At 35.7% G+C, this 26731-nt stretch overlaps 4 protein-coding genes across 9 annotated transcripts in view; 2 read left to right on the top strand and 2 right to left on the bottom strand.

Moving 5' to 3' along the window:
• The window catches only part of LOC138702274 (serpin A9-like), a 238260-nt gene that overhangs the window by 94901 nt on the left and 116628 nt on the right, over positions 1–26731 (bottom strand). The gene's annotated exons all lie outside the window — the stretch shown is intronic.
• On the bottom strand, positions 51–25763 carry LOC138702299 (cuticle protein 19-like). 6 transcript variants are annotated; one of them, XM_069829885.1, is made up of 3 exons: positions 17985–18134; positions 590–673; positions 51–427 (listed from the first exon to the last, which is right to left on the bottom strand). In XM_069829885.1, exons 1-3 carry the CDS (start codon positions 17997–17999, stop codon positions 182–184), a joined length of 345 nt encoding a protein of 114 aa, XP_069685986.1. In that variant the 5' UTR covers positions 18000–18134; the 3' UTR covers positions 51–181. The 6 variants fall into 6 exon arrangements, with proteins under 6 accessions (XP_069685986.1, XP_069685988.1, XP_069685991.1 ...); XM_069829887.1 differs by lacking the exons at positions 51–427; positions 590–673 and adding exons at positions 7733–8108; positions 17786–17869; XM_069829890.1 differs by lacking the exons at positions 51–427; positions 590–673; positions 17985–18134 and adding exons at positions 7736–8108; positions 25550–25630; positions 25725–25763.
• Positions 11155–11854, top strand: LOC138702298 (cuticle protein 19-like). Its single transcript, XM_069829883.1, has 3 exons — positions 11155–11206; positions 11299–11382; positions 11533–11854. The coding sequence occupies exons 1-3, from the start codon at positions 11192–11194 to the stop codon at positions 11776–11778; spliced, it is 345 nt and encodes a 114-aa protein (XP_069685984.1). The 5' UTR covers positions 11155–11191; the 3' UTR covers positions 11779–11854.
• LOC138702297 (cuticle protein 19-like) lies at positions 19677–20353 on the top strand. Its single transcript, XM_069829882.1, has 3 exons — positions 19677–19717; positions 19810–19893; positions 20041–20353. The coding sequence occupies exons 1-3, from the start codon at positions 19703–19705 to the stop codon at positions 20284–20286; spliced, it is 345 nt and encodes a 114-aa protein (XP_069685983.1). The 5' UTR covers positions 19677–19702; the 3' UTR covers positions 20287–20353.

Here is a 26731-nt window from a genome sequence, read left to right as displayed (position 1 = left end):
TCACTTCATTGAGAAATTTTGCACCCTCTTGTGACGATAAGGGTATGGTACTCGTATGTGAACAGTTATCTATTTAAACTTCTACGTCATGGTTACACTGACTTTATTTAGTAAAAGATAAAAAATATACAATTATGATTTGCATAAATAATTTAAATTACATTTCCACTACTACATTCACTTAGCAATGAGGCTTGACTCCATGGTAAGTGATCTCAGGTTTGGAGTGTCCTCCAGCTTTCTTGACGACGGCGGCGAATTCGTTGTGTTTGTCGGCGTGGTACTCCACGGTGCGGGTTCCTCCATCAGCTTCCTTCAGACTGTAAGATCCCTTCACTGCGTCTCCATCCCTGGACTCCCACTGTTCCTTGACGTCACCGGTATGTGGGTCATGAACTGCGTACTCGAACTTGTACTGGGAATGCTCCTGAATTTTAAATTAAATTTTCATAGATAAATTAGAAGATTTAACAAAAATACCTTTATTTGTATTTTGTGTTCTTCCACTAAACATGCGAATAAGTGAATTTATATTGATTTATACTTTTATGAAAAATATGTTGTTTGAATTATAATATAGGCTACATACATAATGATGGTCATCCACTAAATGCCCAGGAAAAGCATTTGCTGCTGCCACCAGCACCACCAGGATGGCAATGAATGGGAGAACCTAAATTGAAGATGGATTTCATTGAATTCTTAGAGTAATTCCAAACGCTGGCTATTGAAAACGTTTACAAATGGAGAAGATCTGTACTTAGACACATAAGCTACCTTAGTCTGCTGCATGATGGTAGAGAATATATAGCAGGTTGTTCCGCTGGATGAATGTGCCTCCAAACGATAGAGAAACTCTATTATACCACTTGCGATGTGTACAATTTCACTGGCAGTTATGTCACAGTATCGTGGAGAGAGAGAATTACTAAGACATATATTGGAAATAATTTCTCCATGAAGTTAAGTAACGAGAAATTCCACTTTTTGACAGAAATTTTACGTACCATACTGAGTTCCTATTGTTCATTGTTGATCAAAGGCTACCTTTGGGAGGATTTGGCAATTATACGTAGTAGTCTCTATTACACAAATGAAGGGTACATGGGAATAACGATCAAGGTCCGTTTTAGAAAGTTTCGAGAAAAACGAATTTTAAAGTTTAAGCACTTAATACTTTGTTATGTGTGTATTTAATAGAAATTGACGTAGTGAAATGTCAAGAACGATTAGTTCTTATTACTAGCTAGACCACATGATAGTACTTCCTTTCCACTATAAGATAGCATTATTAACTCAATTTCGATTTTTGATGGACATTGATCGCTTTTCCCGTGTACCCTTCAAATTCGTGGCATTAGAAATTTGTTTTTTTTTTAATGAGATACCCTACGTTCTGTCTGTCTGTCTGTCTGTCTATTTATATTGCATTATTTATCTCGATTCAAATGATGTACGGTAAAGTTTGGTAATGTTGTGAAACGAGTAACATTGTGATAGTTCTTTTTGAGAATTTATTACAATTTTACTGAACGAGAGAAGGACCGGTTTTGTGCAAAACAATTTAAAGATTATGTGAAAATTTTACCTACTTTATGAAAAATATCTCTGAAAAATAAATTTTAAGACAAATATATATTAGGTATAGGCCATGATGTTTCTATAGCAGTGGTTCCCAAGCTGGGGTCGCAATCTCCAAGGGGTCGTATAAAGAGCTGATGGGGTCGCGATATGATTTACAAAATAAAACAAGAACGCCTGTTTAACATATACTTACTGTGTGTTCAGAAACATGAGCAACATTTAACATAAAAAATCAGTAGTTATACATTAAAGTAAAAAATTATTTTATTAATCCGACAGATGTATATGTTTTTCTGAAACATATCTGGACTCTATTCAGTACACACATAGTGATATCACTTTTAAGTTCAATAAGATTTCTCGTTTTTGATTTGATGGGTGTGGTAAATTGTATGTTTTATTTAACGACGCTCGCAACTGCAGAGGTTATATCAGCTTTGCCGGAAGTGCCGGAATTTTGTCCCGCGGGAGTTCTTTTACATGCCAGTAAATCTACTGACATGAGCCTGTCGCATTTAAGCACACTTAAATGCCATCGACATGGCCCGGGATCGAACCCGCAACCTTGGACATAGAAGTCCAGCGCTATACCAACTCTCCAATCAGGTCGACTGGATTTGATGGGAATCATAACGAGAAGCTTATTTTGCATAAATATGAGGTAGCCAACGTTATTAAAATATATGAGCTTCTCTTGCAGGCTCGAAGTATTTTCCATAAAGAACTGAGCTACAATCTGTGAAAACCCTAGTTTAAACATACTTTCAATAGGTACCGGTACGTACATATTTAAATGAATTTTTTTCTTCATTTTTTTTTTAATTTCAGCCAGTTGAATGCAACTGTCTAAAATTGGATTTTCTCTTGCACTGCAGCCAGAGGCTTATTGTGCTTACCACTCACATTCTTGTGAATGATTGGATAGCCGAATGATCTTGCTCTTATACAAGTACAGCACGCCGCACAATGAACTTAACTCGGGCTATGGTATGGATGATGATAGACTATGTGAATTAATGATTGCGAAATGAGTCCGAGGCCCAACGCCGAAAGTTACCCAGCAATTCTCCTTCAATTGTTTCAAGTAAAACCCCGTAATAGCCCCAACCAGGTAAATTGAAGGGCTCAGAGCCAAGGGCGACCAACCCACAATTTTGTATTGTCCATTATTAAGCCTTTTTTCAAAACTATACATTGTTGTTATAGATTCATGATATTTTTTTTTGTATTTACTCAATGTAGACCATTTAAAATAAATTGTGAAACCAATCATTTTTGTAAGGATCCTCTTAATATCAACTCTTATTTACTCATTTTGTAATTGTGGGTTAGTCGCCTTTGGTTCTGAGCCCTTCAATTTTCCCAACCAGGATTTGACACCGGGCAAGCTCGTTTCATGGCCAGACGTGCTAACCATTACTTCACAGCGGTGGACCAAAAAAAGTGAATTTAATATCCGTGACAGCCGTATTCTTTTGAGTATCTTCCGAAAAATACTCAAAAGCTGTTGTTTAAATTTTTGCAAACTTAATTGCAAGTTCGCAGTATTTGTCGTACCACACGCAGCTAAATTTTCCAAGAGTTCTTCAATACATTGCTCTGCAACGCATTCCTTATTGTCACGTGATGTCTAACAAAAATCAGGTTCGTCTATAAATCTTCTGATTTTATCCCTTGCTGTTATTACGTTAACTTCTTGGCCTAGCAAAGTATTATTCAAAGTGTTGTCTGTTCTAAAACATTAGTAAGTAGGCCACTAGAAATTATGCTGGTGTAATATTTCGTGTCATTGTTGCACTATATTCTTCTGTTTTGGTCCTTATTCGGGTGATATCCACTTATTTTGAGTGAAATCGTTGTTGTTTCAGATTTTTTAGAGATCTGTACTTTTTCAGCGGAGTTAAGTACTCAAACAGTTCGGTCGCATACAGAAGTCTCGCTGAAATGTGGGTCGTGCTTTCAAAACGTTTGAGAAAGAAAATAATGTTTTTTCATTACTTCCAGGAATATGTAATATCTGACGCAGATATGTATTTATATGTTACACTACATTATGTGAACGATTTTGTGACATAACAGACAAGACAGTGAAATTCTACACATCGCAGGTACTATAAAAGAGTTGCTCTCTCGTTTGGCAGCACATTCATCCAGCTGAACAACCAGCAGTTCCTTCTCTACTATCATGCAGCAGATTAAGGTAACTCACGTGTCTATCTAACCACAGATGTTACGTTTTTAAACATTGAAATAGCAGTAAACATGTATTAATTCAAAGCCATGTATCTTTCAAAAAGATTGTTCCATTCATTGCCATCGTGGCGGCCCTTCTAGCTGCAGTAGCTGCCTTCCCTGGCCATTCGGTAGAAGACCATCATGTACGTGTAATAATTTAGATAAGCTATTCTTCACATAAAAGCGTTAAACAAATGTTAATCACACAATTAAATCATATAATAATTCTCATATTCAACAGATGTAGGCCTGTTCATATTCCTGTTAATTTTCTAATTTATCCTTAACTTAATTTGTAATCCAGAAGCATCCCCAGTACAAGTTTGAATACGCAGTTCATGTCCCACATACCGGTGACGTCAAGGAACAGTGGGAGTCCAGGGATGGAGACGCAGTGAAGGGATCTTACAGTCTGAAGGAAGCTGATGGAGGAACCCGCACCGTGGAGTACCACGCCGACAAACACAACGGTTTCGTCGCCGTCGTCAAGAAAGCTGGAGGACACTCCAAACCTGAGATCACTTACCACGGAGCTAAACATCATTATTAAGAGGATATACCAATGTAAATTGATTTCGAATATTTATTTAATTTCAAGTTTGTATATTTTACTAAATAAAGTTGGTGTTACCATGACGTTAAATGTGAATTTATTACTGTTCATGAATGAAATCCAAACGAGCTTTAAGAATCTGTGATATTTGTCAATGAAGGGCTGTAGATGAGTTAATGTTAGTAGGACTATTTCTTTCAAACTTTATTCGTTTCAATTGAATTCTCTCCAGCATTTAACTTAGGTTTCATAATGTAATCGTTGTCATCATTAAGGTTCTGATAAAGTAGCTGTATCAGGATAGGCATCCTTGGTCCGTGCGTTTTGTTTACAAACATTAACTAGTTGTCGCGTGTCCCCCAGCCGACAGTAGTGACGTACAGTCAGTTCCTATCGTCTGTATTGTCCATTGACTGATGTTTCAGCTAGCTAGGGGAGCGCTCTTCCCAGTAGGTAGTTTTACTCGTAGATAGTGGAAGGAGGTAATGTTTAGTCTGAAGCAAGTCAAGGTGCTATCCTATTGTACAGCTATACAGTCTATCCTAATGCAGCTACTTTATCCGAACCATAGTCATCAGTTATGATTATTACTGGTTTTATCGGTATTAAGTCACTGTATTTCCCATGTACTGTATTGGTCTGTAATCAACGCAATTATACCAGTGACAGGAAGTTTGGAAGAAGAATTTTGTTACAGAAAAATAAAGAATAAGACTAGACAAATAATTTAAGAACGAAAGGGAAAAATGTCAATGACTGACAAGTGAAGTCAGTCGGAGAGCTTATGGACATAAGATGGCAGAGAGAGAGAGAGAGAGAGAGAGAGAGAGAGAGCGGCAGCGCAAGTGAGCTCCATGGACTCTGTGGTTATAGATTGGTGAAAAGCGTCACCGCAGCCATATTCACTTCTGCATTCTCTTAACGTTTGAGTTTTGAGGCATTTTGAAAGTTCATAACTTTTCACCACTACTTTTAGAAAATTGTGGGTTCAATTTATCCCAGATAATTTTTTTCACTTTTATGTAGCCATCGCGCTGCGTTTCATCGATCTCCATCTCAAACATTCGAATCGGCTCACATCTCACGGAGTTATAAGCATAAAATAGTTTCCGCAATGCAGTTTTCAAGGCATCTTTTGCCTCACCCTTCTCGCCAGCATTGAGTGTTCGACCGGTTTGGTGCGAATGTTCACGGTTACGGGACTTGTTTGTGGTATACTTTTCATTTCGCTTTGTTTACTTGTTCAAACATTATTAATGATTTTAATGTAACACTTTTTGATATCATTATAAAGAGGTTGACGATTTATCGTGCCGAATACAGAACGTAGTTGCATGTCAAATAATCTACTTGAAGGCACTTTTATAGATGAATTGATCAAAGGATGGATGGGTTCATGGATAGATGGATAGATGAATGGATGGATGGATGGATGGGCGGACGGACGGTCGGATGGATAGATGGACGGATGGATAGATGAATAGATGGTTGGATGAGATTGATGCATGAATGGGTGGAAGGATGGGATGGATGTTTGGATGAATGGATGGATGGATGGAAGGATGGATGGATGGTAGTTGGATAGAAAGACGAAAAGGTGTATGGATGAATGGATGTATCTAAGTGAGGATAGTTAGGATGGAAATAAAAATGGAAGAGTGGATAGGTAAGATGGATGGAGAGATGGAAGTGTGGATAGATGGATGAAAGGATGGCTGAATAGATGGATGGATAGTTGGACAGATGGATGCAGGTGAGGATGAATGGGATTGATGGGATGGTTGGAGGAGAGATGGATGGAGAGATGGAAGGATGGCTAGATGGATAGAAAATTGGCTAAATAGATGGATGGATAATTCGACGGATGGATGGATTAAATGAATAAGATGGATATAAAAATGGAAAGGTGGATGGAGGAGGGATGGATGGAGAGGTGGAAGAATGGATAGATGGATGGATAGTTGGACGAATGGATGGACAGATGGATGGATGGATGGATGGATGGAAGAATGGCTGAATAGATGGAAGGATAGTTGGACGGATGGATGGACGAATGAACGGATGGACAGACGGATGGATGGAAGTATGGCTGAATAGATGGATAGATAGTTGGACGAATGGATGGACGGATGAACGAATTGACGGACGGAAGGACGGATGGATGGACTGATTGATGACTGGATGGATAGCCCGGCAGTATATTTTAAGATAGAAGCCAGAGAGATTGATAGAAGAACAGACGTGTTGAAAGATTTACAAATGAATGATTAGATGGATATGTGGTCGGATGAATAGGAAGAAAGACTATAGGCTTATGGAAAGAGAGAACGAAAAATGTCTTGAGCCAGTCGCTCTCGTGAGTTCCTCATCCGCTCAATGTTCTTGCACGGAAAGCTGCATTTGATATGCAGGCTATTATCCGTGCAACCAATTATCACACATCATTTCCGTTCCAGACAAATAGCAGTCAATGTAATTATGTTCATTTAGGTCGTAATTACGGGAAAGAAATGTAGTGCATGGCGATTATTTGATTCATGTTTTCCGGTGTTGCCGATGCGTTTCTGCGTTTGGTACGCTTCATTGGAATTTCACTGTCTAACCTACGATCTTCATCTGCTGCAATTGACCGTTCGGTAGTCTAGAAATACTAGTTGGATTTCTTCTTTATAAATTTACAGTCGATGTAGTTCCAATTCCTTTTACTAGGCGTTGATTGGCAATATGTTCCATGTGCTGTTTCAAGTTTATATTTAATAAAAATCTTGGTGTAAGTATCGCTGATTTCGTATTAATTTCATTACAGCCTGTTTGCTCAGATTATGAACAATTTCATTGCGAGGTACTCAGACGCGCCCTGAGGGAAGACTGAAACCCGAATGAGCTCGTCTCCAAGAGGCACTTAGAAGAAAGTTCTACAGTTCAGGGACCGTTTCTTATTAGAAGTGCACTACAGTGAGCTGGATGAACACGTGGTGGTGTTTACACTAGTGAATCCGATACAATTGACAGTACTAAGTGTAAAGTGTGAAAAAGAACTCATTGTGACCGCCCACAATAGGCCTATATGCTAGATCTCCAATCGATTAATTCACTATGTGAAGAGAATAGAATCCCCTACTCTAGTAAAACGCCATTGTCCTGTAGGAATTTTTTGGCTATCTTTTATAATGATATATGATCCATTAGCAACATATTTCAGCCAGTTAAAATGATGATACACAGCTTATGATTCAAGACATTATTGCACTGGCAGCTGATTCAGAAAGGAAAAACGCAAATACTGAAAGTAAACATGAGTCACTTCTCTCCACTGAGAACGTTTGCACATTCTTGTGACGATATGGGTGTGGTACTCGTATGTGAACAATAATACAATATATTTAAACTTCAACGTCATGGTTATACTGACTTTATTTAGTAAAAGATAAGAATATACAATTAGAATTTACATAAATAATTTAAATTACATTTGCACTACTACATTCACTTAATAATGAGGTTTGGCTCCGTGGTAAGTGATCTCAGGTTTGGAGTGTCCTCCAGCTTTCTTGACGACGGCGACGAAACCGTTGTGTTTGTCGGCGTGGTACTCCACGGTGCGGGTTCCTCCATCAGCTTCCTTCAGACTGTAAGATCCCTTCACTGCGTCTCCATCCCTGGACTCCCACTGTTCCTTGACGTCACCGGTATGTGGGTCATGAACTGCGTATTCGAACTTGTACTGGGGATGCTCCTGAATTTTAAATTAAATTATCATAGATCAATGAGGAGTTCTAACAAAAATACCTTTATTTGCATTTTGTGTTCCTCCACTAAACGTACGAATAAATGAATTTATATTGATTTATGCTTTTATGAAAAATATGTTGTTTGAACTGTAATATACATACATAATGATGGTTATCCACTAAATGTCCAGGGAAAGCATTTACTGCTGCCATCAGGACCACCAAGATGACAATGAATGGAAGAACCTAAATTGAAGATATATTTCGTTGAATTCATGGAGTACTTCCTAACGTTAGATATTTACAACTCTTACAATACTCATACAAAAGAAGAGCATCTATGCTTAGCCATATAACTTACCTTAACCTGCTGCATGATGGTAGAGAATGTATAGCAGGTTGTTCCGCTGGATGAATGTGCCTCCAAACGTTAGAGCAACTCTTTTATAGTGTTTGCGATGTGTGCAATTTCACTGGTAGTTATGTCACAGGATCGTGCAATGAGTGTAGCCTATTATTAAGACATACATTAGAAATAATTTCTGCCTTAAGTTAAGTATCGAGAAATTCCATTTTCTTGACAGATTTTTTTTTACGTATTTCATTTCCTATTCTTCATTGTTGGTCTAACGGTTCTAGAAGTTGGTAATAATGCGAGATGTGATAGAAATTCACGACTCTGATTATACAATGTTTCGTTTTTTAAATGGGACATTCTATATATCATTCCATAAATTTGCTGCATTCTTCATTCTGATTCAGATTATATAAGCATGAAGCACCGTAACTTTGTATTCATGTCATTCACAAAACAAAAACAAATTAAATATCACGTGTACATTTTTACCTATTTCATAAAAAATATATTTGAAGAGGATAATTTCAATACAAATATTAGGGGGCCATGATGTTTCTATGCAAGAAAATAGTTGTTTTCATTATTGTTCTATATATACTTTTAATATTTATATAATCACTGATTAGCTTTACAACTTCTTTACTGTGTTAACTTTTCAGGAAATTACCTGGTTGACAAGTATCCACAGGGAAATGAAGAATAACACTTCGAAACTAGGCAACTAGGTGATATCCTAAAAAGTTAACACAGTAAAGAAGTTGTAAGTTTAATCCGCAATTATTTTCATTGAATTTGACAGTTTGTTACTAAATGACAGTGTAATATGTTTTCGAGATTCGGATATGTTTATTGTCATAAAACAACAAGGTTTTACTATGGACAATGTCATTGTCTAATTATAACTAATATAAATGTAATTTCCATGAATAATCCCGCATGCATAATCTTAGAAAAAAAAAAAAAGACAGGCTGCCATACGCTACTTCCCTTCGGAAGAATACGGTTGATTCCGTGACAGCTTAGTTTCGACACGTGAACAATAAATTTCTTATGCACGATTCTGTTCTGTTTTTCCTTTGCTTTGTTTGTTTGATGTTTTTTTCTGTTTCTTTATAGATCAAGTGTTATAATGTATAATTAATCTATAACAAAGATATATTGAAGAGGTAAATTAGATGCAAAATGAACATTCTTTCCGTAGTCGTGTGAACCAGGCGCTGCCCGAAGTGGACTTGGACAAATTCACGCTACAGGAGAGCGGTCATTTTTTGTGTCTAAGTCTGTACATTAAAAATAATAATATATCTATATGCAACTAATATAAATAAAATATATTTATTGAGAAATAATAATTACTGAAATACAGTGCGATCCAAAAGTCCCTCCGCAGCTCCATTAGTTATAGTAATCCCGTAGAATGCTGGCGCGTAATCATGTAGAAAGTTGACACTTCCCCATTAATTCCAGTTTGACAACCTCACATCCCCAGTCCATCATGTGCTTAGCGGCCAGTGCTGCCACTTGAATTCTCTGCCTAGTGGATTCTCGGCTACACCGTGGCTACACAAGCACTGCGGAGAAACTTTTCGCTCGCACTGTGTTCTAGTTGAATAATGATGCTGTCCAGATTATGCAACTATTGTGGCTAATTTTTTTATGTAAAGAAGACACTAGCTACTTAAATATTACCAACAGTTAAGATTTTTTCACTTATAAATAAAAGTTTATAGTAAGCATTATTACAAAATCAAGGCGCCATATACCTATCTATAATTTATTCAAAAGTCTCTGATTGACATCTTGTCACAACTACCTCTTCAAGACTTCTTGTCACAACTACCTCTTCAAGACATACTTCAAAGGTGTTCTTTTTTCAGCAGAATGGCGTTCCTGCAGACAATGCAGCAGTTGTTTGTGAATATCTGGACCAGATATTCCTACAAAAATTAATTGAAACCGACGGGCCAATAAATTGGCAAAAACACTCTCCAGATATTACACCATTAGATTTTTTAAGGGGACACTCAAAATCAGAAACCTATATAAAAATAAAAAATAATATTAAAGAGCGTATTACAGGAGAGGGAAAGCAATTTCAGTGTGTATATTGAAATTTACAATTTCAAAGATTTTTTCATGAAATAGCCTAGCTAAAAATTTACACAGTGTCATTACCCTTAAAATGTGTTTGTTTTGTTACTAACCTAAATACAAAGCTATGATACTTCAAGCTTATATAATTTGAATCAGGATGGAGAGCGCAATAAATTAATGCAATAATAGCCTATATAGAAAGTCCCATTAAAAAAATATGACATTGTATTACTGTGTTCTATAATATAATATATTGGCCAATTACTCCACATGGAAGGTTTTGAACACCGCTATAACGCTAATACAAAGCTATTATAAGCTACACTAAAATATATTTGTCATGCGGGTATCCCAAATGGCAAGGGACACCTTGTAGACTTTTACGTCAAAATAGTAATTACTTATTTTGTATTACACAAAATACATACTTGAAGAATAAGGTATAAAATATATTGTTTCTTACATTCAGGAAGATATAATATCCGGCGAATCTGTTCATACGTTAATATTCTATTACGTGATCGATCCTGTGACATAACAAAGATTACAGCGAAATTCCACACTATAAAAGAGATCCTCTCCTGTTTGGCAGCACATTCACCCAGCAGAACAATCAGCAGAGCGTCCTCTACCATCATGCAGCAGACTAAGGTATAGTAACTCACGTGACTAACCACAAATGTCATGTAATAGATATAGTAATAAACAGTCTATTAATTCAAAGCTATTTATTTTTCATTAAGACTCTTCCATTCATTGCCATCGTGGCGGCCCTGCTAGCTGCAGTAGCTGCCTTTCCTGGCAATTCGGCAGAAGACCATCATTATGTATGTATATTATATTTCAGTTGACATATTTCTTCACATAACAGTGTTAAACATATTTTAATTAACTCATACAATGATTTTCAAATTCAATACACAGAGGCATGTTGCTGTACATATTACTGTTAATTTTCTGATTTAACCATAATTCAGGAACATCCTAAATACAAGTTCGAGTACGAAGTTCATGACCCACATACCGGTGACGTCAAGGAACAGTGGGAGTCCAGGGATGGAGACGCAGTGAAGGGATCTTACAGTCTGAAGGAAGCTGATGGAGGAACCCGCACCGTGGAGTACCACGCCGACAAACACAACGGTTTCGTCGCCGTCGTCAAGAAAGCTGGAGGACACTCCAAACCTGAGATCACTTACCACGGAGCCAAACCTCATTATTAAGCCAATACAGTAATGCAATGTGATATAAAATATTTATTTAATTGTAAGTTTGTACATTTTACAAAATAAAATTTGTGTTACCATGACGTTAAGTTTTAACATATTACTGTAAACAAGCGAAATCCATATCGCTAGAGGAATCTATGATATATCTCAATGAAGGAATGTAGTTCATAGTTACTTTTAGTATTCATTTTCTTCCTTTTTTCCCCTTTTCGAATATTGTCTATCATTTGCGTGTAATAATGTGCATGATCCATGCAGTGATGTGTATTGAATAAAAGAATAATGAATGAATTAATTAAAAATTAATTAACTAATTAATAAGCCCGCTGTGTCCATAAGGAACTTGGGTCTCAACCCTGGAGTACTCGCATGAGTTATATATGACTCCAGGTAGAAATATTGTCATATTTTTTTAGGTTGGTACCACTGACTTAACCGCTCTTCTAACTTCCTGCCAATGTATGTCAACAATCAGTGTTGCCATGTCAGCAGTTTTGTAGCTAAATCTGGTGTTTTCAAGACTATGGTCAGCTACAGAATTTTACGGTCAGCGGCTAGCTATTTATTTGGCGTTTTTTGATGATTCTGGCAGAGGGAGATGATATTTTTACGTTTTTTCTGTAAAGATGTTATAATTGTTTTTATATGTAGATGCGGACAACAATGTTAGTTAATCATAAACCAGAGTTTAGTTTGGTATTATCACACTTTCTCATTGTACTACTACTACTACTACTACTACTACTACTACTACTACGATGGCGTCATAGCCTAAAGTTGAGCCTTAGCCTTCTCAATTTTCTTCCTCCAACTGTCCCTGTCCTGTGCTAATCTCCTTTGTTGTTCCGAGATAGTCCTGCGAATCGATCGTTACCGCATCTATCCATCTATTTATGGGTCTTCCAATTGGTCTTTTACCATGTATTTTCCCTTCTAAGATCTTCTTTGGTATTTTGTTCCCTTCCATCCGATAGACATGTCCGGCCCATTCAAGCTTCCTTAATTTGATGAAAGTAACAATATCGAAACTTCTATATAATTTATATAGCTCGTTATTATAACGTATTCTCCACTGCATATTTCCTTGCACCGGTCTAAAAATTCTTCTGAGTATTTTGCGTTCAAATATACCTAGTTTACTTTCTCATTGTGCGAGTGTAAAATATAAACGTTTTATGTTAACTCGATTTGGTGTAATCTAATGTAAGCATTGTTTTTGTAAATGAATTGATACATTTAATCATAAATAATAGATAATGAACTGAATTATTATTTAATTCTTCATTCCGCATTATAGTTTATGTAACACAGACATACTTCAAACTTAAAACCATACTACTCATTGTTGGCAGGCACGTCTCCAACTCAGAGTGAAATCAGATTTCGAACCGACTGTGATTTGATTATTTCCGAAGTGTCCGGTATATTCTTGATCTACTTCATTCAATTTTGAAGAAATACTATATAATATTTTATTTAATGATGCCACGTAAAACTCCATACGTACAAAAAATTGGAGATGTGTGGAAAAAACATAGTGTTGAAAGATTGGATGGAAGAAGTTGCCGGTGATAGTTCCAAAGCTCGGTGTAAATGGTGTAAGGTAATACTGAATGCAAAATATTAAGATTTAATTACCCATGCTGTTAGAGATAAACACAAAAAGAGTAGCGAGTGTTTTTCTGTTGCTCGGCAACAGTTGCTGAGATACAGTGGCGAAAAATTAACTTTGGGAATTGGAAAAATGTTTCCAACACTAAACGCTTCTGGGCAGAGGTGAGTGTTTTTTCAATTTCCAAAGGATTAGAAATATTAGGTTTTTTCAAATTTTAAATCTCATTATGGTTCATTTCAAATTTTAGGTTGCGATTTTCAGTGATGCATGTGGTGGCCATTCCTTCAGAGAGCTTGCTAAAATGGCATTTTATTTCCTTATCCTACCATTGTCAAATGCAGAGGTTGAGAGGCTATTTAGTCAGATGAATCTTGTGTAAAAGCAAGGGAACAGGATGGAAAATCTCAACCTAAATACAATTTTGACCATTCGAGCAGGACTGAGAAGACTTGACAAATGTTGTTGCACTTATGTAGTGCCCCAAGATGTATAGTTTGTATTTCGACTTTGGAAATGATGTATTAAGAAAAATCTGGAGTTTTTAACTACAGTTTAGCGGTTTTTTAAGCTTGTGCAGCGGTAAATGGAATTCTGAGTTGGCAACACTGTCAACAATACCATGTTTCAGTTTGATTCCTATTGTGTCAGTCAACAACACAAGTTGTTCGTTGATTGTGGGATCACACTTAACCCCGCGCGATTCCTCATGTAACCCATATTTATAGCGAGAATTTTTGTCGAGGCGTCTTGTTTTATACTTTAAGATTTATAATTAAGTTTTGCTATGGCAAAGGATGTCGTTCAACGAGAACGAGCACGTATTCTTGAGATATTTAATTCAATCCTTGATGAGGAATTAGTTGGTGGAAGCAGTGAATAAGAAATATAAGAGAATACAGTAAATGCAGTGCAACATAGTGCAACTCAAATTGAAGTTACAGAAAAAGTAGACAGTGATTCAGAAGAAAGTGCAGAAGATACGGTGACGAAGATATAACGACCTGAGACCGCTTTGTCGGACGTTATACTGAAAAAGACAAAACAACAAACTGGGAAAATGTCAAACATTATAACGCATCGTCATATTATAGTCACTCATCTTCCAGGTGTAAAACAAGTGGCTCGAACTGCAACAGCAAAATTCTATGCCTCAATGTATGCTTTGAAGATCACATAACGTGTAAACAATAAGAAATAGTTTTCCTTTAACATAACAAAAATACTTAATATTGATATATCCGTTAATGTACGTGAAAACCTTAAAATACGTAATAGGGTTCCATAGAACCCCGCGCGAGCACCTGTGTAATCCTCCGGGTTATGAAGGGGAAAAAAACTCATCATTTAACTCCACGTAAGTGGTGAGCTACTACACGTAAGTGGGGTGATCATACAGCTGTTTGAGTCTACTGATTGACATAATTCTTTCATTCGAATTATCACCAAACAGAAAAGTTAAATTGCGCATTGTTGCCTCGTTTCATTGGTAAAGTCTGTCTCAAAATAAAATGTACCATATCAAAGACTTCGTTGTTAATAAAATATGCATCGTATAGAGACTTTCTGGTTGACAAATTTATTTTTCAATTCCAAAATTTCACGACACACTCCATGGGGCTGCGAAACACACCTGTTGAGAACCCCTGGTATGAATGCTTATATTACATACTTGACTTGATTTGAAATGTTTAATGTACTAGCATGCCGTATTAGTTTTGTACAGCCCTAAGCGGAAGAGAAGCCAAGTTCATGTGTTGTAAACACGTCCGAAATATTGTGGAAGGAGTGAACTGGATCACATTTACCTCTCCTCCGTTATGTCCATTCCTAATGTAGACAAAGAAGTCCCATAACCGTAAATATTCGAATTAAACCGATCGGATCCTCAAGCCCGGCGAGACAGGTAAGAAGATCATGCCTTGAAAACTGCGTTCCTGCTGTTATTTCATGTCCATAACTTTGTGAATTCTCAACCGATCCGGATGTTTGAGGTGTATATCGATCGAGCGCGACGAGATCGACTAAATAAATGTGAAAAAAGATCCTAAATAGTTAGATCATCAGCTTTCAAAAAGCAGTCGTGAAAATTTGTGAATTTCTAAAATTCTCGAAACTCAAATGTTAAGAGAATGCAAAAGCAAAGACGAGCAAAACAGGAGGAAAGAGCATCTCAAGTTCGATTAAACAAGCCCAAGACAATCTGTGGTGTAAAAGAGACGGCAGAGGGAGCAAGAGAGAGACGGTGCGAGCTCCGTGGACTCTGTGGCTATAGATTGGAGTGTCACAGAGCCGTCTACATCTATACTGTATTTTATATTCAAGTACACTCTGTAAACCATGTATCCGTCTTTAGTAATGTAAGACTAAGACATTCATTCATTCAATAAACAAAACAAGTTTAAAAAATTTTATTCACCAATTTCGCCACCGACAAACTTACTTCTGCGTCCATAAACTCTACGACACACTTCACTCGTCAGCCACTGCTATTTCTCCCCCTTCATTCTTAGATTATTTGTTTATTTTTTATTCTTTATTTTTCTCTAACAAAATTCTTCTTCCGAACTTTCTCTCACAGGTACCATTACGTTGATTATAAATCAGTTACAATATATATGGGAAATATAATAAATTATTAATCGATAAAATCAGTGAAAATGTAACTTCTTTGAACAATATAATGCAATGACTATTCATAGCTGATGACAGCCATGACTAGAGACCTCAATCTCAGCCACTACTATTTGAAGTTAAGTGAGTACAGAGATTGTACAATGAGCCAAATTTAACGACTTGACGAACTGTAATGGCGCGCGATGTTTTACGATGTAAATAAGACTATTTCCTCTTCAAGGGCAACAACAGTACACACATAAAAGAATGATTTCAAGAGTAGGACTGTATTATGTATTACAAAAGAATGAACATAACTTTTGCTGTGAACTTTTAAATTAAAATGTTAGTGTTTCACAGATACTAATCTTAATGAAATATTTAAGCCTATACTACAACAATCTTTGATGTAAAATTTTAATCTAAAATGTTTCTGTATCAGAGGCACTGCTTTGAACATATTTAAACCTATATTACAGTAATCTTTGCCGTAAAAATTTAACTTAAAATGTTGCATTTTATAGGTACCGCTCTTAATGCAATGTTTAAGTCTATATTACGATAATCTTTACTGTAAAATTTAACTTAAAATACCGATAATACTGTAACACAGGCATACTGTCCTTGTGTACAAGTGTACTTTCGAAAAAAAAATTGAAGTGCTTGTTCTCAACTTTGTTGAATGTTGGCGTGCAACATATTTGATACAGATCTGTGCTAAATTCGACCGCTGACACTGAACTACTAGTTGAAGGTAGGCCGTCAGGTTCTCTTCTTTCTTTCAATTTCAAAAGGTATATATATATATATATATATATATATATATATATATATATATATATACAGTCTTCCAATCCCTCTACCCACTTCTGTACATTCGCACTTGTCTTAGGCGACTTTATTTCAACTAGTAGTGCATACTATCATAAATATTGCTAAACTGACGCATACTGTATTTCTTTAGGAGTAAGGAACCTATTTTAGAAAGACCCTATCGTGCGCATTACTTGTGTTTGTGAGCAGGGTATCTACTAAAGGACACATGACGTAATGAATGCCCCGTGAACACATCCTCATTCCAATGTTGTTGAACTAAGAAAACGATCTTTGCTGGTAACATTATGAAATGTAGGTTAAATGATAGAACTAAATTAAAACGAAGAAAGATTGAAAGAAATTGTACTACTAGTAAATCATTCAAAGACCTTCATTCAGAAATATCACTGATTCTTAGAGCCGGTTTGCATTTCGTATATTAATGGTAATAAGTTCACACTTAATGTCATGGTAACACAAACTTTATTTAGTAAAATATACAAACTTGAAATTAAATAATAAATATTTTAAATCAATTTACATTGTTATATTCACTTAATAATGAGGTTTGGCTCCGTGGTAAGTGATCTCCTGTTTGGAGTGTCCTCCAGCTTTCTTGACGACGGCGACGAAACCGTTGTGTTTGTCGGCGTGGTACTCCACGATGCGGGTTCCTCCATCAGCTTCCTTCAGACTGTAAGATCCCTTCACTGCGTCTCCATTCCTGGACTCCCACTGTTCCTTGACGTCACCGGTATGTGGGTCATGAACTGCGTACTCGAACTTGTACTGGGGATGCTCCTGAATTTTAAATTAAATTATCATAGATTAATGAGGAGATTAAAAAAAATACCTTTCTTTGCATTTTGTGTTTCTCCACTAAACGTACGTACAAATGATTTTATATTGATTTATACTTTTATGAAAAATGTGTCGTTTGAACTGTAATATACATACATAATGATTGTCATCTACTAAATATCCAGGGAAAGCATTTGCTGCTGCCATCAGAACCACCAAGACGGCAATGAATGGAAGAACCTAAATTGAAGATAGATTTCGTTCAATTCATAGAGTACTTCCTAACGCTAGTTATTTAAAACACCTACAATATTCATACAAAAGAAGAACATCTATACTTAGCCATATAAGCTACCTTAGTCTGCTGCATGATGGTAGAGAATGTATAGCTGGTTGCTCCGCTTAATGAATGTACCTCCAAACGATAGAGCAACTCTTTTATAGCGTTTGCGATGTGTACAATTTCACTGGCAGTTATGTCACAGGATCCTGCAATGAGTGAAGCCTATTATTAAGACATACATTGGAAATAATTTCTGCCTTAAGTTCCATTTTCTTGACAGAATTTTTTACGTATTTCATTTCCTGCTCTTCATTGTTGGCCTAACGTTTCTAGTAGTTGGTAATAATGTGAGATGTTATAGAAATTCACGACTCTGATTATACAATGTTTCGTCTCTTAAATAGGATACCCTATGTATCATTCCATAAATTTGTTGCATTATTCATTCTGATTCAAATTATATAAGCATGAAGTATCGTAACAATGTATTTATGTCATTCATAAAATAAAAACAATTTAAATATCTTGAGTAGATTTTTACCTATTTAATGAAATATATCTTTGCAAATGTTAATTTCAATATAATATTAGGTGGGCCATGATGTTTCTATGCAAGAAAAGAATTGTTTTCTTCATTCTTCTATGTACACTTGTAACACTCACTGTATATAGTCATTGATAAACTTTGAAACTTCGTTACTGTGTTCACTTTTTAGGAAATTGCCTAGTTGACTAGTCTCCAAAAGATAATGAAGAACAACACTTCGAAACTAGTCAACCAGGTGATTTTTTTTAAAATTTAACACAGTAAAGAAGTTGTAAAGTTAATCAGTAATTGTTTTCAATGAATTTGACTGCCATTAAAGACAGTGTAACATGTTTTCGAGATTCGGAATTGTTTATTGTCATAAAACAACAAGGTGTTGCTATGGAACAGTGTCATTGTCTAATAATAACTAATATAGGGGAGAGTCGGGTAGTGTCGGACATCGGGTAATATCGGACAGTGAGTTTCTTTCATCTACCACACGATGATAGTACCTGATTGACATGGTTACGTTTCTGTGATGTCGCATAGAGAAACGTAACCATGTCATTCAGGTACTACCATATGGTGGTAGATGAAAGAAATGCACTGTCCCATATTACCCGATGTCCGATACTACCCGACTCTCCCCTAAATACAATTTTCAGGAATAAACCCGCACGTATAATCTTGAAAAAAAAAAAAGACCAACTGCCATCCGCTACGTCCCTTTAGTAATACTGCGATAGATTCCGTGAGATCTTAGATTTGACACGTGAACAATAAATTTCTTATGCTCGATTCCGCTCTATTTTTCCTTTGTTTTGTTTGTTGCTTTTTCTGTTTGATTACTGATTGTTATAACTAATCTATATATATATATATATATATATATATATATATATATATAATCAAGGGGTAAATCAGGTGCAGAATAAACATCCTCTCCCTGTCGTGTGAACGAGGCGCTCCCGAAGTGGACTTGGACAAATAATAAGTATTACTATTTTGACGTAAAATAGTAATTATTTATTATGTAATACGCAAAATACATACTTGAGAAATAAGGTATAAAATATCATGTTCCTTACATTTAGGAAGATAAAATATCCGGCGAATGTGTTTATACGTTGAAATTCTATTTCGTGATCGATACTGTGACATAACAGAGAAGACAGCGAAATTCCACACTATAAAAGAGCTCCTCTCCTGTTTGGCAGCACATTCATCCAGCAGAACAATCAACAGAGCGTCCTCTACCATCATGCAGCAGACTAAGGTATGGTAACTCACGTGACTAACCACATATGCCATGTAATAGAAATAGTAATAAATAGTATATCAATTCAAAGCTATTTATCTTTCAATAAGGCTCTTCCATTCATTGCCATCGTGGCGGCCCTGCTAGCTGCAGTAGTTGCCTTCCCTGGCCATTCGACAGAAGACTATCATTATGTATGTATATTATACTTCAATTGACATATTCTTCACATAAAAGTTTTAAACATATTTTAATTAAGATACATTGATTTCCACATTCAATACACAGAGGCATGTTGCTGTACATATTCCTGTTAATTTTCTGATTTAACCATAATTCAGGAGCATCCCAAATACAAGTTCGAATACGCCGTGCATGACCCACATACCGGTGACGTCAAGGAACAGTGGGAGTCCAGGGATGGAGACGCAGTGAAAGGATCTTACAGTCTGAAGGAAGCTGATGGAGGAACCCGCACCGTGGAGTACCACGCCGACAAACACAACGGTTTCTTCGCCGTCGTCAAGAAAGCTGGAGGACACTCCAAACCTGAGATCACTTACCACGGAGCCAAACCTCATTATTAAGCTAATACACTAATGCAGTGTGATTAAAAACATTTAACTATAATTTTGTACATTTTACAAAATAAAGTTTGTGTTACCATGATGCCAAGTTTTAACGTATTACTGTTAACATACGAAATCCATACCGCTAGAGGAGTGTATGATACATCAATGAAGGAATGTAGTAGTTACCTTCAGTATTCAATTTTTTCTTTTTTTCACCCTCTTTTCGATTATTGACTATCATTTGCGTGTCATGTGCATTATCCATTCAATGACATGTAATGAATGAATTAATTAATTAATAAGCCCGCTTTCTCCATAAAGTACTTGGGCCTCAACCCGGGAGTACACGTGTAGGTTATACATGACTCCAAGTAGAAATATTTCGTCATACTTTTTGGATTTGTATCACTGACTTAACCGCTCTTCTAACTTCCTGCCAATGTATTGCCAACATTACCATGTTTCAGTTTGATTCCTATTGTGTGTGAATCGACAGCAACAGTTCTTTGAGTTTGGTATCACACTTCACATCGCGTGATTCCTCACGCAAATCAGATTTATAGCGAAAATTTTTGTCCAGGTTTCTTGTTTTATAGCCTACTTGAAGATTTATAATTAAGTTTTCCTATGACAATGGATGTCGATCAACGAGAACGAGCATGTATTCTGGAGATATTTAATTCAATCCGGTGTGAGGAATTAGTTGGTGGAAGCAGTGAATAAGAAATAGTAGAGAATACAGCAAACGCAGCGCAACATAGTGAAATTCAAATTGAAGCAGGGTGCGAATTAACGGAGGGATGGGAGGGATTTCCCCCCTGTTGGAAAGTTATCCCCCTCTCAAATTCATATTAACATCCCTGCCAAGGAGAACTTCTATCCCCCATCACAAAATATAATAATTATTCTAATACGAGTATACTTTATAAAGTATAAAGTAAGCAAAGAAAATAATATTGATGTATTATCATCACCGGCAAGCTGACAACAATCAGTAACTTAGGAATTACACATCTTATCATCAGCCTACTCATGGATATAATTATTATTATGACAAGATGTAAAACAAGCAACTCAGTGCTACCAAGCGTTGAGCCGTATCGAATGAGGATAATAATAATTTTTTGTGTGGTATTCTCTATCTAGGATTCTATCCCCCCCCCCATCAGAAATCTTAATTCGCAACCTGAATTGAAGTTGCAGAAAATGTAGACAGTGATTCAGAAGAAAGTGCAGAAGATACAGTGACGAAGATATAACGACTTGAGATCGCTTTGTCGGACGTTATACTGAAAAAGACAAAACAACAAAATGGGAAAATGTCAAACATTAGAACGCATCGTCATATTATAGTCATTCATCTTCTGATTGTAAAACAAGTGGCTCGAACTGCAACACCAAAATTCTTTGCCTCAATATATGTTTTGAAGATAACTTAACCTATAAACAATAAAGGCTCATTCACAATAAAAATGAAACATAACGTAAGCGTTAACTTAAGAATATAAACGTTACGGTAAAATTAAGAAGTCATACCATCATTCACGATGGGAACATAAACGTAACAGCAAACATACTTGGTAACCATGGAAACATAACAACGACGCCATTTTCTCATACTCTGTCGTATACTTCAGCGCTCCACGATTGCGTTCTGTTTGCAAATCACATAAGCATAAGCATGAAAGTTTGGAGTTTGCAAACTTTCATGTTAACGTCTTACGGTAATGTTTATGTCAATGCTTATGTGAAGCATTGTGAATGATTCCATTTGGTAGCCTGGGCGCAAACTTCTGTGTTTATGTTACGGTTATGTTTAATTTTCATTGTGAATGGGTCTTAAGAAATCATTTTACTTTAACATAATAAAAATATTTAACCCTCAACAGGTATCTATGGGTCAATATAGACCCATATTGCTTGATATCGTAATGTACACTTAAAAAGCGTAAACTAGTTGAGGGTTAATATTGATATATCCGTTAATATACGTGATAACATTAAAATACGTAATAGGGTCCCATAGAACCCGGCGCGAGCTCTCATGTAAATTATGTTCGCACTTTTCATCCGGGTTAAGATTGTTAAGAAGTGGAAAAACTCATCATATAACTCCACGTAAGTGGGGTGATTATACAGCTGTTTGAGTCTACTGATTGACAATGTCCTTTCATTCGAATTATCACCAAAGAGAAAAATTAAATTGCGCATTGTTGCCTCGTTTCATTGGTAAAGTCTGTCTCAAAATAAAATGTACCATATCAAAGACTTCACTGTTAATAAAATATGCGTTTTAAAGAGTCTTTCTGGATGGCATAAAATTTATTTTTCAACTCCAAAATTTCACGACACACTCCATGGGCCTGCGCGACACACTGGTTGAGAACTTTTGGTATAGGGATCTAGACCTTGTATGTGATTATTTATAATGAGTTCTAAGCCATAGTGACCATATGAATGTACGTATATAACGTACTTTACTTGATTTGAAATGTTTAATGTAATGGCATGCCGCATTAGATTTATACAGCCCTAAGCGGAAGAGAAGCCAAGTTCATGTGATGTAAAATCGTCCAAAATATTGTGGAAGGAGTGAACTGGATCACATTTATCTCTCCTCCGATTTGTCCATTCCTGGTGTAGACAAATAAGTCCCATAACCGTAAATATTCAAATTAAACCGATCGGATCCTCAAGCCCGGCGAGACGGGTAAGACAATCATGCCTCGAAAACTGCGTTTCGGCTGTCATTTCATAACTCCGTGAATTCTCAACGTATCCGGATGTTTGAGGTGTATATCGATCGAGCGCGACGAGATCGACTAAAGAAACATGAAAAATCCCGAATAGTTGGATTCTCAGCTTTCAAAAAGAAAACACAGTCATGAAAATTTATGAATTTTCAAAATCCTTAAAACTCAAATATTAAGAGAATTCAAAAGCAAAGACGAGCAAAACAGGGAGAAAGAGCATCTAAAGTTTGATTAAACAAGCCCAAGATAACCTCTGTGGTGTAAAAGAGACGGGAGAGAGCGCAAGAGAGAGGCGGCATACGCGAGCTCCGTGGACTCTGTGGCTATAGATTGGTGAAAAGTGTCACCGCAGCCATCTACATCTACTCAAGCACACTCTGTAAACCATGTACCCGTCTTTAGTATGTAATACTAAGATATTCATTAATGGCTTTAATAAACGAAATAAATTTAAAAAAAATCATTCGCTAATTTCGCCTTTAACTGCCCTCGCCGACAAACGTACTTCTGCGTCCATAAACTCTCCGACACACTTCACTCGTCAGCCACTGCTATTTTCCTCTTCATTCTAAGATTATTTGTTTATCTTTTATTCTTTAATTTTCTCTAATAAAATTCTTCTTCCTAACTATCTCTGACTGGTACCATTACGTTGATTATAAACCAGTTACAATATATGTGAAATATAATGAATTATTAATCGATTAATTCAGTGAAAATGTATTTTTCTTTGAACAATATAATGCAATGATTATTCATAGCTGATGACAGCCATGACTAGAGACCTCAATCTTAGCCACTACCATTTGAAGTTAAGTGAGTACAGAGATTGTACAATGAGCCAAATGACTTGACGAAGTGTAATGGCGCGCGATGTTTTACGATGTAAATAAAACTATTTCCTCTTCAAGGGCAACAACAGTACACACATAAAAGAATGATTTCAAGAGTAGGACTGTGTTATGTATTACAAAAGAATGAAGATAACTTTTGCTGTGAACTTTTAAATTAAAATGTTAGTGTTTCACAAATACTCATCTTAATGAAATATTTATGCCTATACTACAACAATCTTTGATGTAAAATTTTAATCTAAAATGTTTCTGTATCAGAGGCACTGCTTTGAACATATTTAAACCTATATTACAGTAATCTTTGCCGTAAAAATTTAACTTAAGATGTTGCTGTTTTATAGGTACCGCTCTTAATGCAATGTTTAAGTCTATATTATGACAATATTTACTGTAAAATTTAACTTAAAATACCGGCACTACTGCAACACAGGCATACTGTCCTTGTGTACAAGTGTACTTTGGAATAAAAATTTTAAAGTGCTTGTTCTTAGCTTTGTTGAATGTTAGCGTGCACAATATTTGATACAGATCTGTGCTAAATTCGTCCGCTGACACTGAATTACTAGTTGAAAGTAGGTCGTCAGGTTCTCTTCTTTCTTTCAATTTCAAATGGTTTATATATATTTTTTTAATTACAGTGCTGTTGTAAATACAGTCTTCTAGGACAGATTATGTCAGTCTTACATAAATTACACACAATTATGTCGCCACTTACACAGACATACTGACTTCCGAATTCCTCAACCCACTTCTGTACTTTCGCACTTGTTTTAGGCGCCTTTATTTCAACTGCAGTGCATAATATCATAAACATTGCTAAACTGAAGCTTACTGTACTTGTTTAGGAGTGAGGAACCTGTTTTAGAAAGACCCTGTAGTGCGCGTTACTTGTGTTTTTGAGCAGGGTGTCTACTAAAGGACACGTGACGTAATGAATGCCCCGTGAACACATCCTCATTCCAATGTTGTTGAACTAAGAAAACGATCTTTGCTAGTAACATTATGAAATGTACGTTATATGATAGAGAGAACTGAATTAAAACGAAGAAAGATTGAAAGAAATAGAAGTAAATCATCCACAGTCCTTCATTCATAAATATCACAGATTCTTAAAGCCGGTTTCATTTCGTATATTAACGGTAATAAGTTCACACTTAATATCATGGTAACACAAACTTTATTTAGTAAAATATACAAACTTGAAATTAAATAATAAATATTTTAAATCAATTTACATTGTTATATTCACTTAATAATGTGGTTTGGCTCCATGGTAAGTGATCTCAGGTTTGGAGTGTCCTCCAGCTTTCTTGACGACAGCGATGAAACCGTTGTGTTTGTCGGCGTGGTACTCCACGGTGCGGGTTCCTCCATCAGCTTCCTTCAGACTGTAAGATCCCTTCACTGCGTCTCCATCCCTGGACTCCCACTGTTCCTTGACGTCACCGGTATGTGGGTCATGCACAGCGTATTCAAACTTGTACTGGGGATGTTCCTGGATTAGAAATTTAGTTATGGTTAAATAAGAAAATTGGCAAGAATTTGAACGACAACACTCCTACATCTGTTGAATATAAGTAGGAATAATTATTATATGATTTAATAATTTGATTTACGATTATTTAATGCTTTTATGTAAAGAATAGCTTATATATAGACTATTACACTTACATGATGGTCTTCTACCGAATGACCAGGGAAGGCAGCTACTGCAGCTAGCAGGGCCGCCACGATGGCAATGAATGGAACAACCTTTTTGAAAGATACATGGCTTTGAATTAATACACTGTTTATTACTACTGGTATGTTTATGAACGTAACATCTGTGATTAGTCACGTGAGTTACCTTAATCTGCTGCATGATGGTAGAGAAGGTATTGCTGGTTGTTCCGGTGGATGAATGTGCTTCCAAAGGAGAGAGCAACTCTTTTATAGTGCCGCGATGTGTAGAATTTCACTGCCTTGTCTGTTATGTCACAGGATCGTTCACATAATTGAGTACTAACATATAAACACATACCTACGTCGTGTATTACATCCTCCTGGAGATAAATAATGAAAAAATATTTTCTTTCTAAATTTTTTTTACGTACTGCATTCTCTGTTTGTTAATTAGGTGTTTTTTTATATATTTGTAAGTGACGAAAAAATATTTTCTTTCTAAAACTTTTTTTTACGTACTGCATTCTTTGTTTTTTAAATAGATGTTTTTTTATATATTTGTAAGTGACGAAAAGATATTTTCTTTCTAAAATTTTTTTACATACTGCATTCTCTGTTTTTAATTAGATTTTTTATATATTTATAAGTGACGAAAAAATATTTTCTTTCTAAAACTGCACGTACTGCATTCTCTGCTTTTTAATTGGATGTTTTTTTATATATATGTAAGTGACGAAAAAATATTTTCTTTCTAAAACTTCACGTACTGCATTCTCTGCTTTTTAATTGGATGTTTTTTTATATATATGTAAGTGACGAAAAAATATTTTCTTTCTAAAATTGTTTACATACTGCATTCTTTGTTTTTTTAATTAGATGTTTTTTATATATTTATAAGTGACGAAAAAATATTTTCTTTCTAAAACTTTTTTTTTTACGTACCTCATTCTCTGTTCTTTAATTATATATTTTTTATATATTTGTAAGTGACGAAAAAATATTTTCATTTTAAAACTTTGTTTACGTACTGAATTCTCTGTTTTTTAATTAGATGTTTTTTATATATTTGTAAGTGACGAAAAAATATTTTCTTTCTAATTTTTTTTTACGTACTACATTCTCTGTTTTTTAATTAGATTTTTTTTTATATATTTGTAAGTGACGAAGAAATATTTTTTTCTAAAACTTTTT

This window comes from Periplaneta americana, chromosome 6 (genome assembly GCF_040183065.1).
Source record: "Periplaneta americana isolate PAMFEO1 chromosome 6, P.americana_PAMFEO1_priV1, whole genome shotgun sequence".
Lineage (NCBI taxonomy): Eukaryota > Metazoa > Arthropoda > Insecta > Blattodea > Blattidae > Periplaneta > Periplaneta americana.
This window is presented reverse-complemented; position numbering and strand designations above follow the sequence as displayed.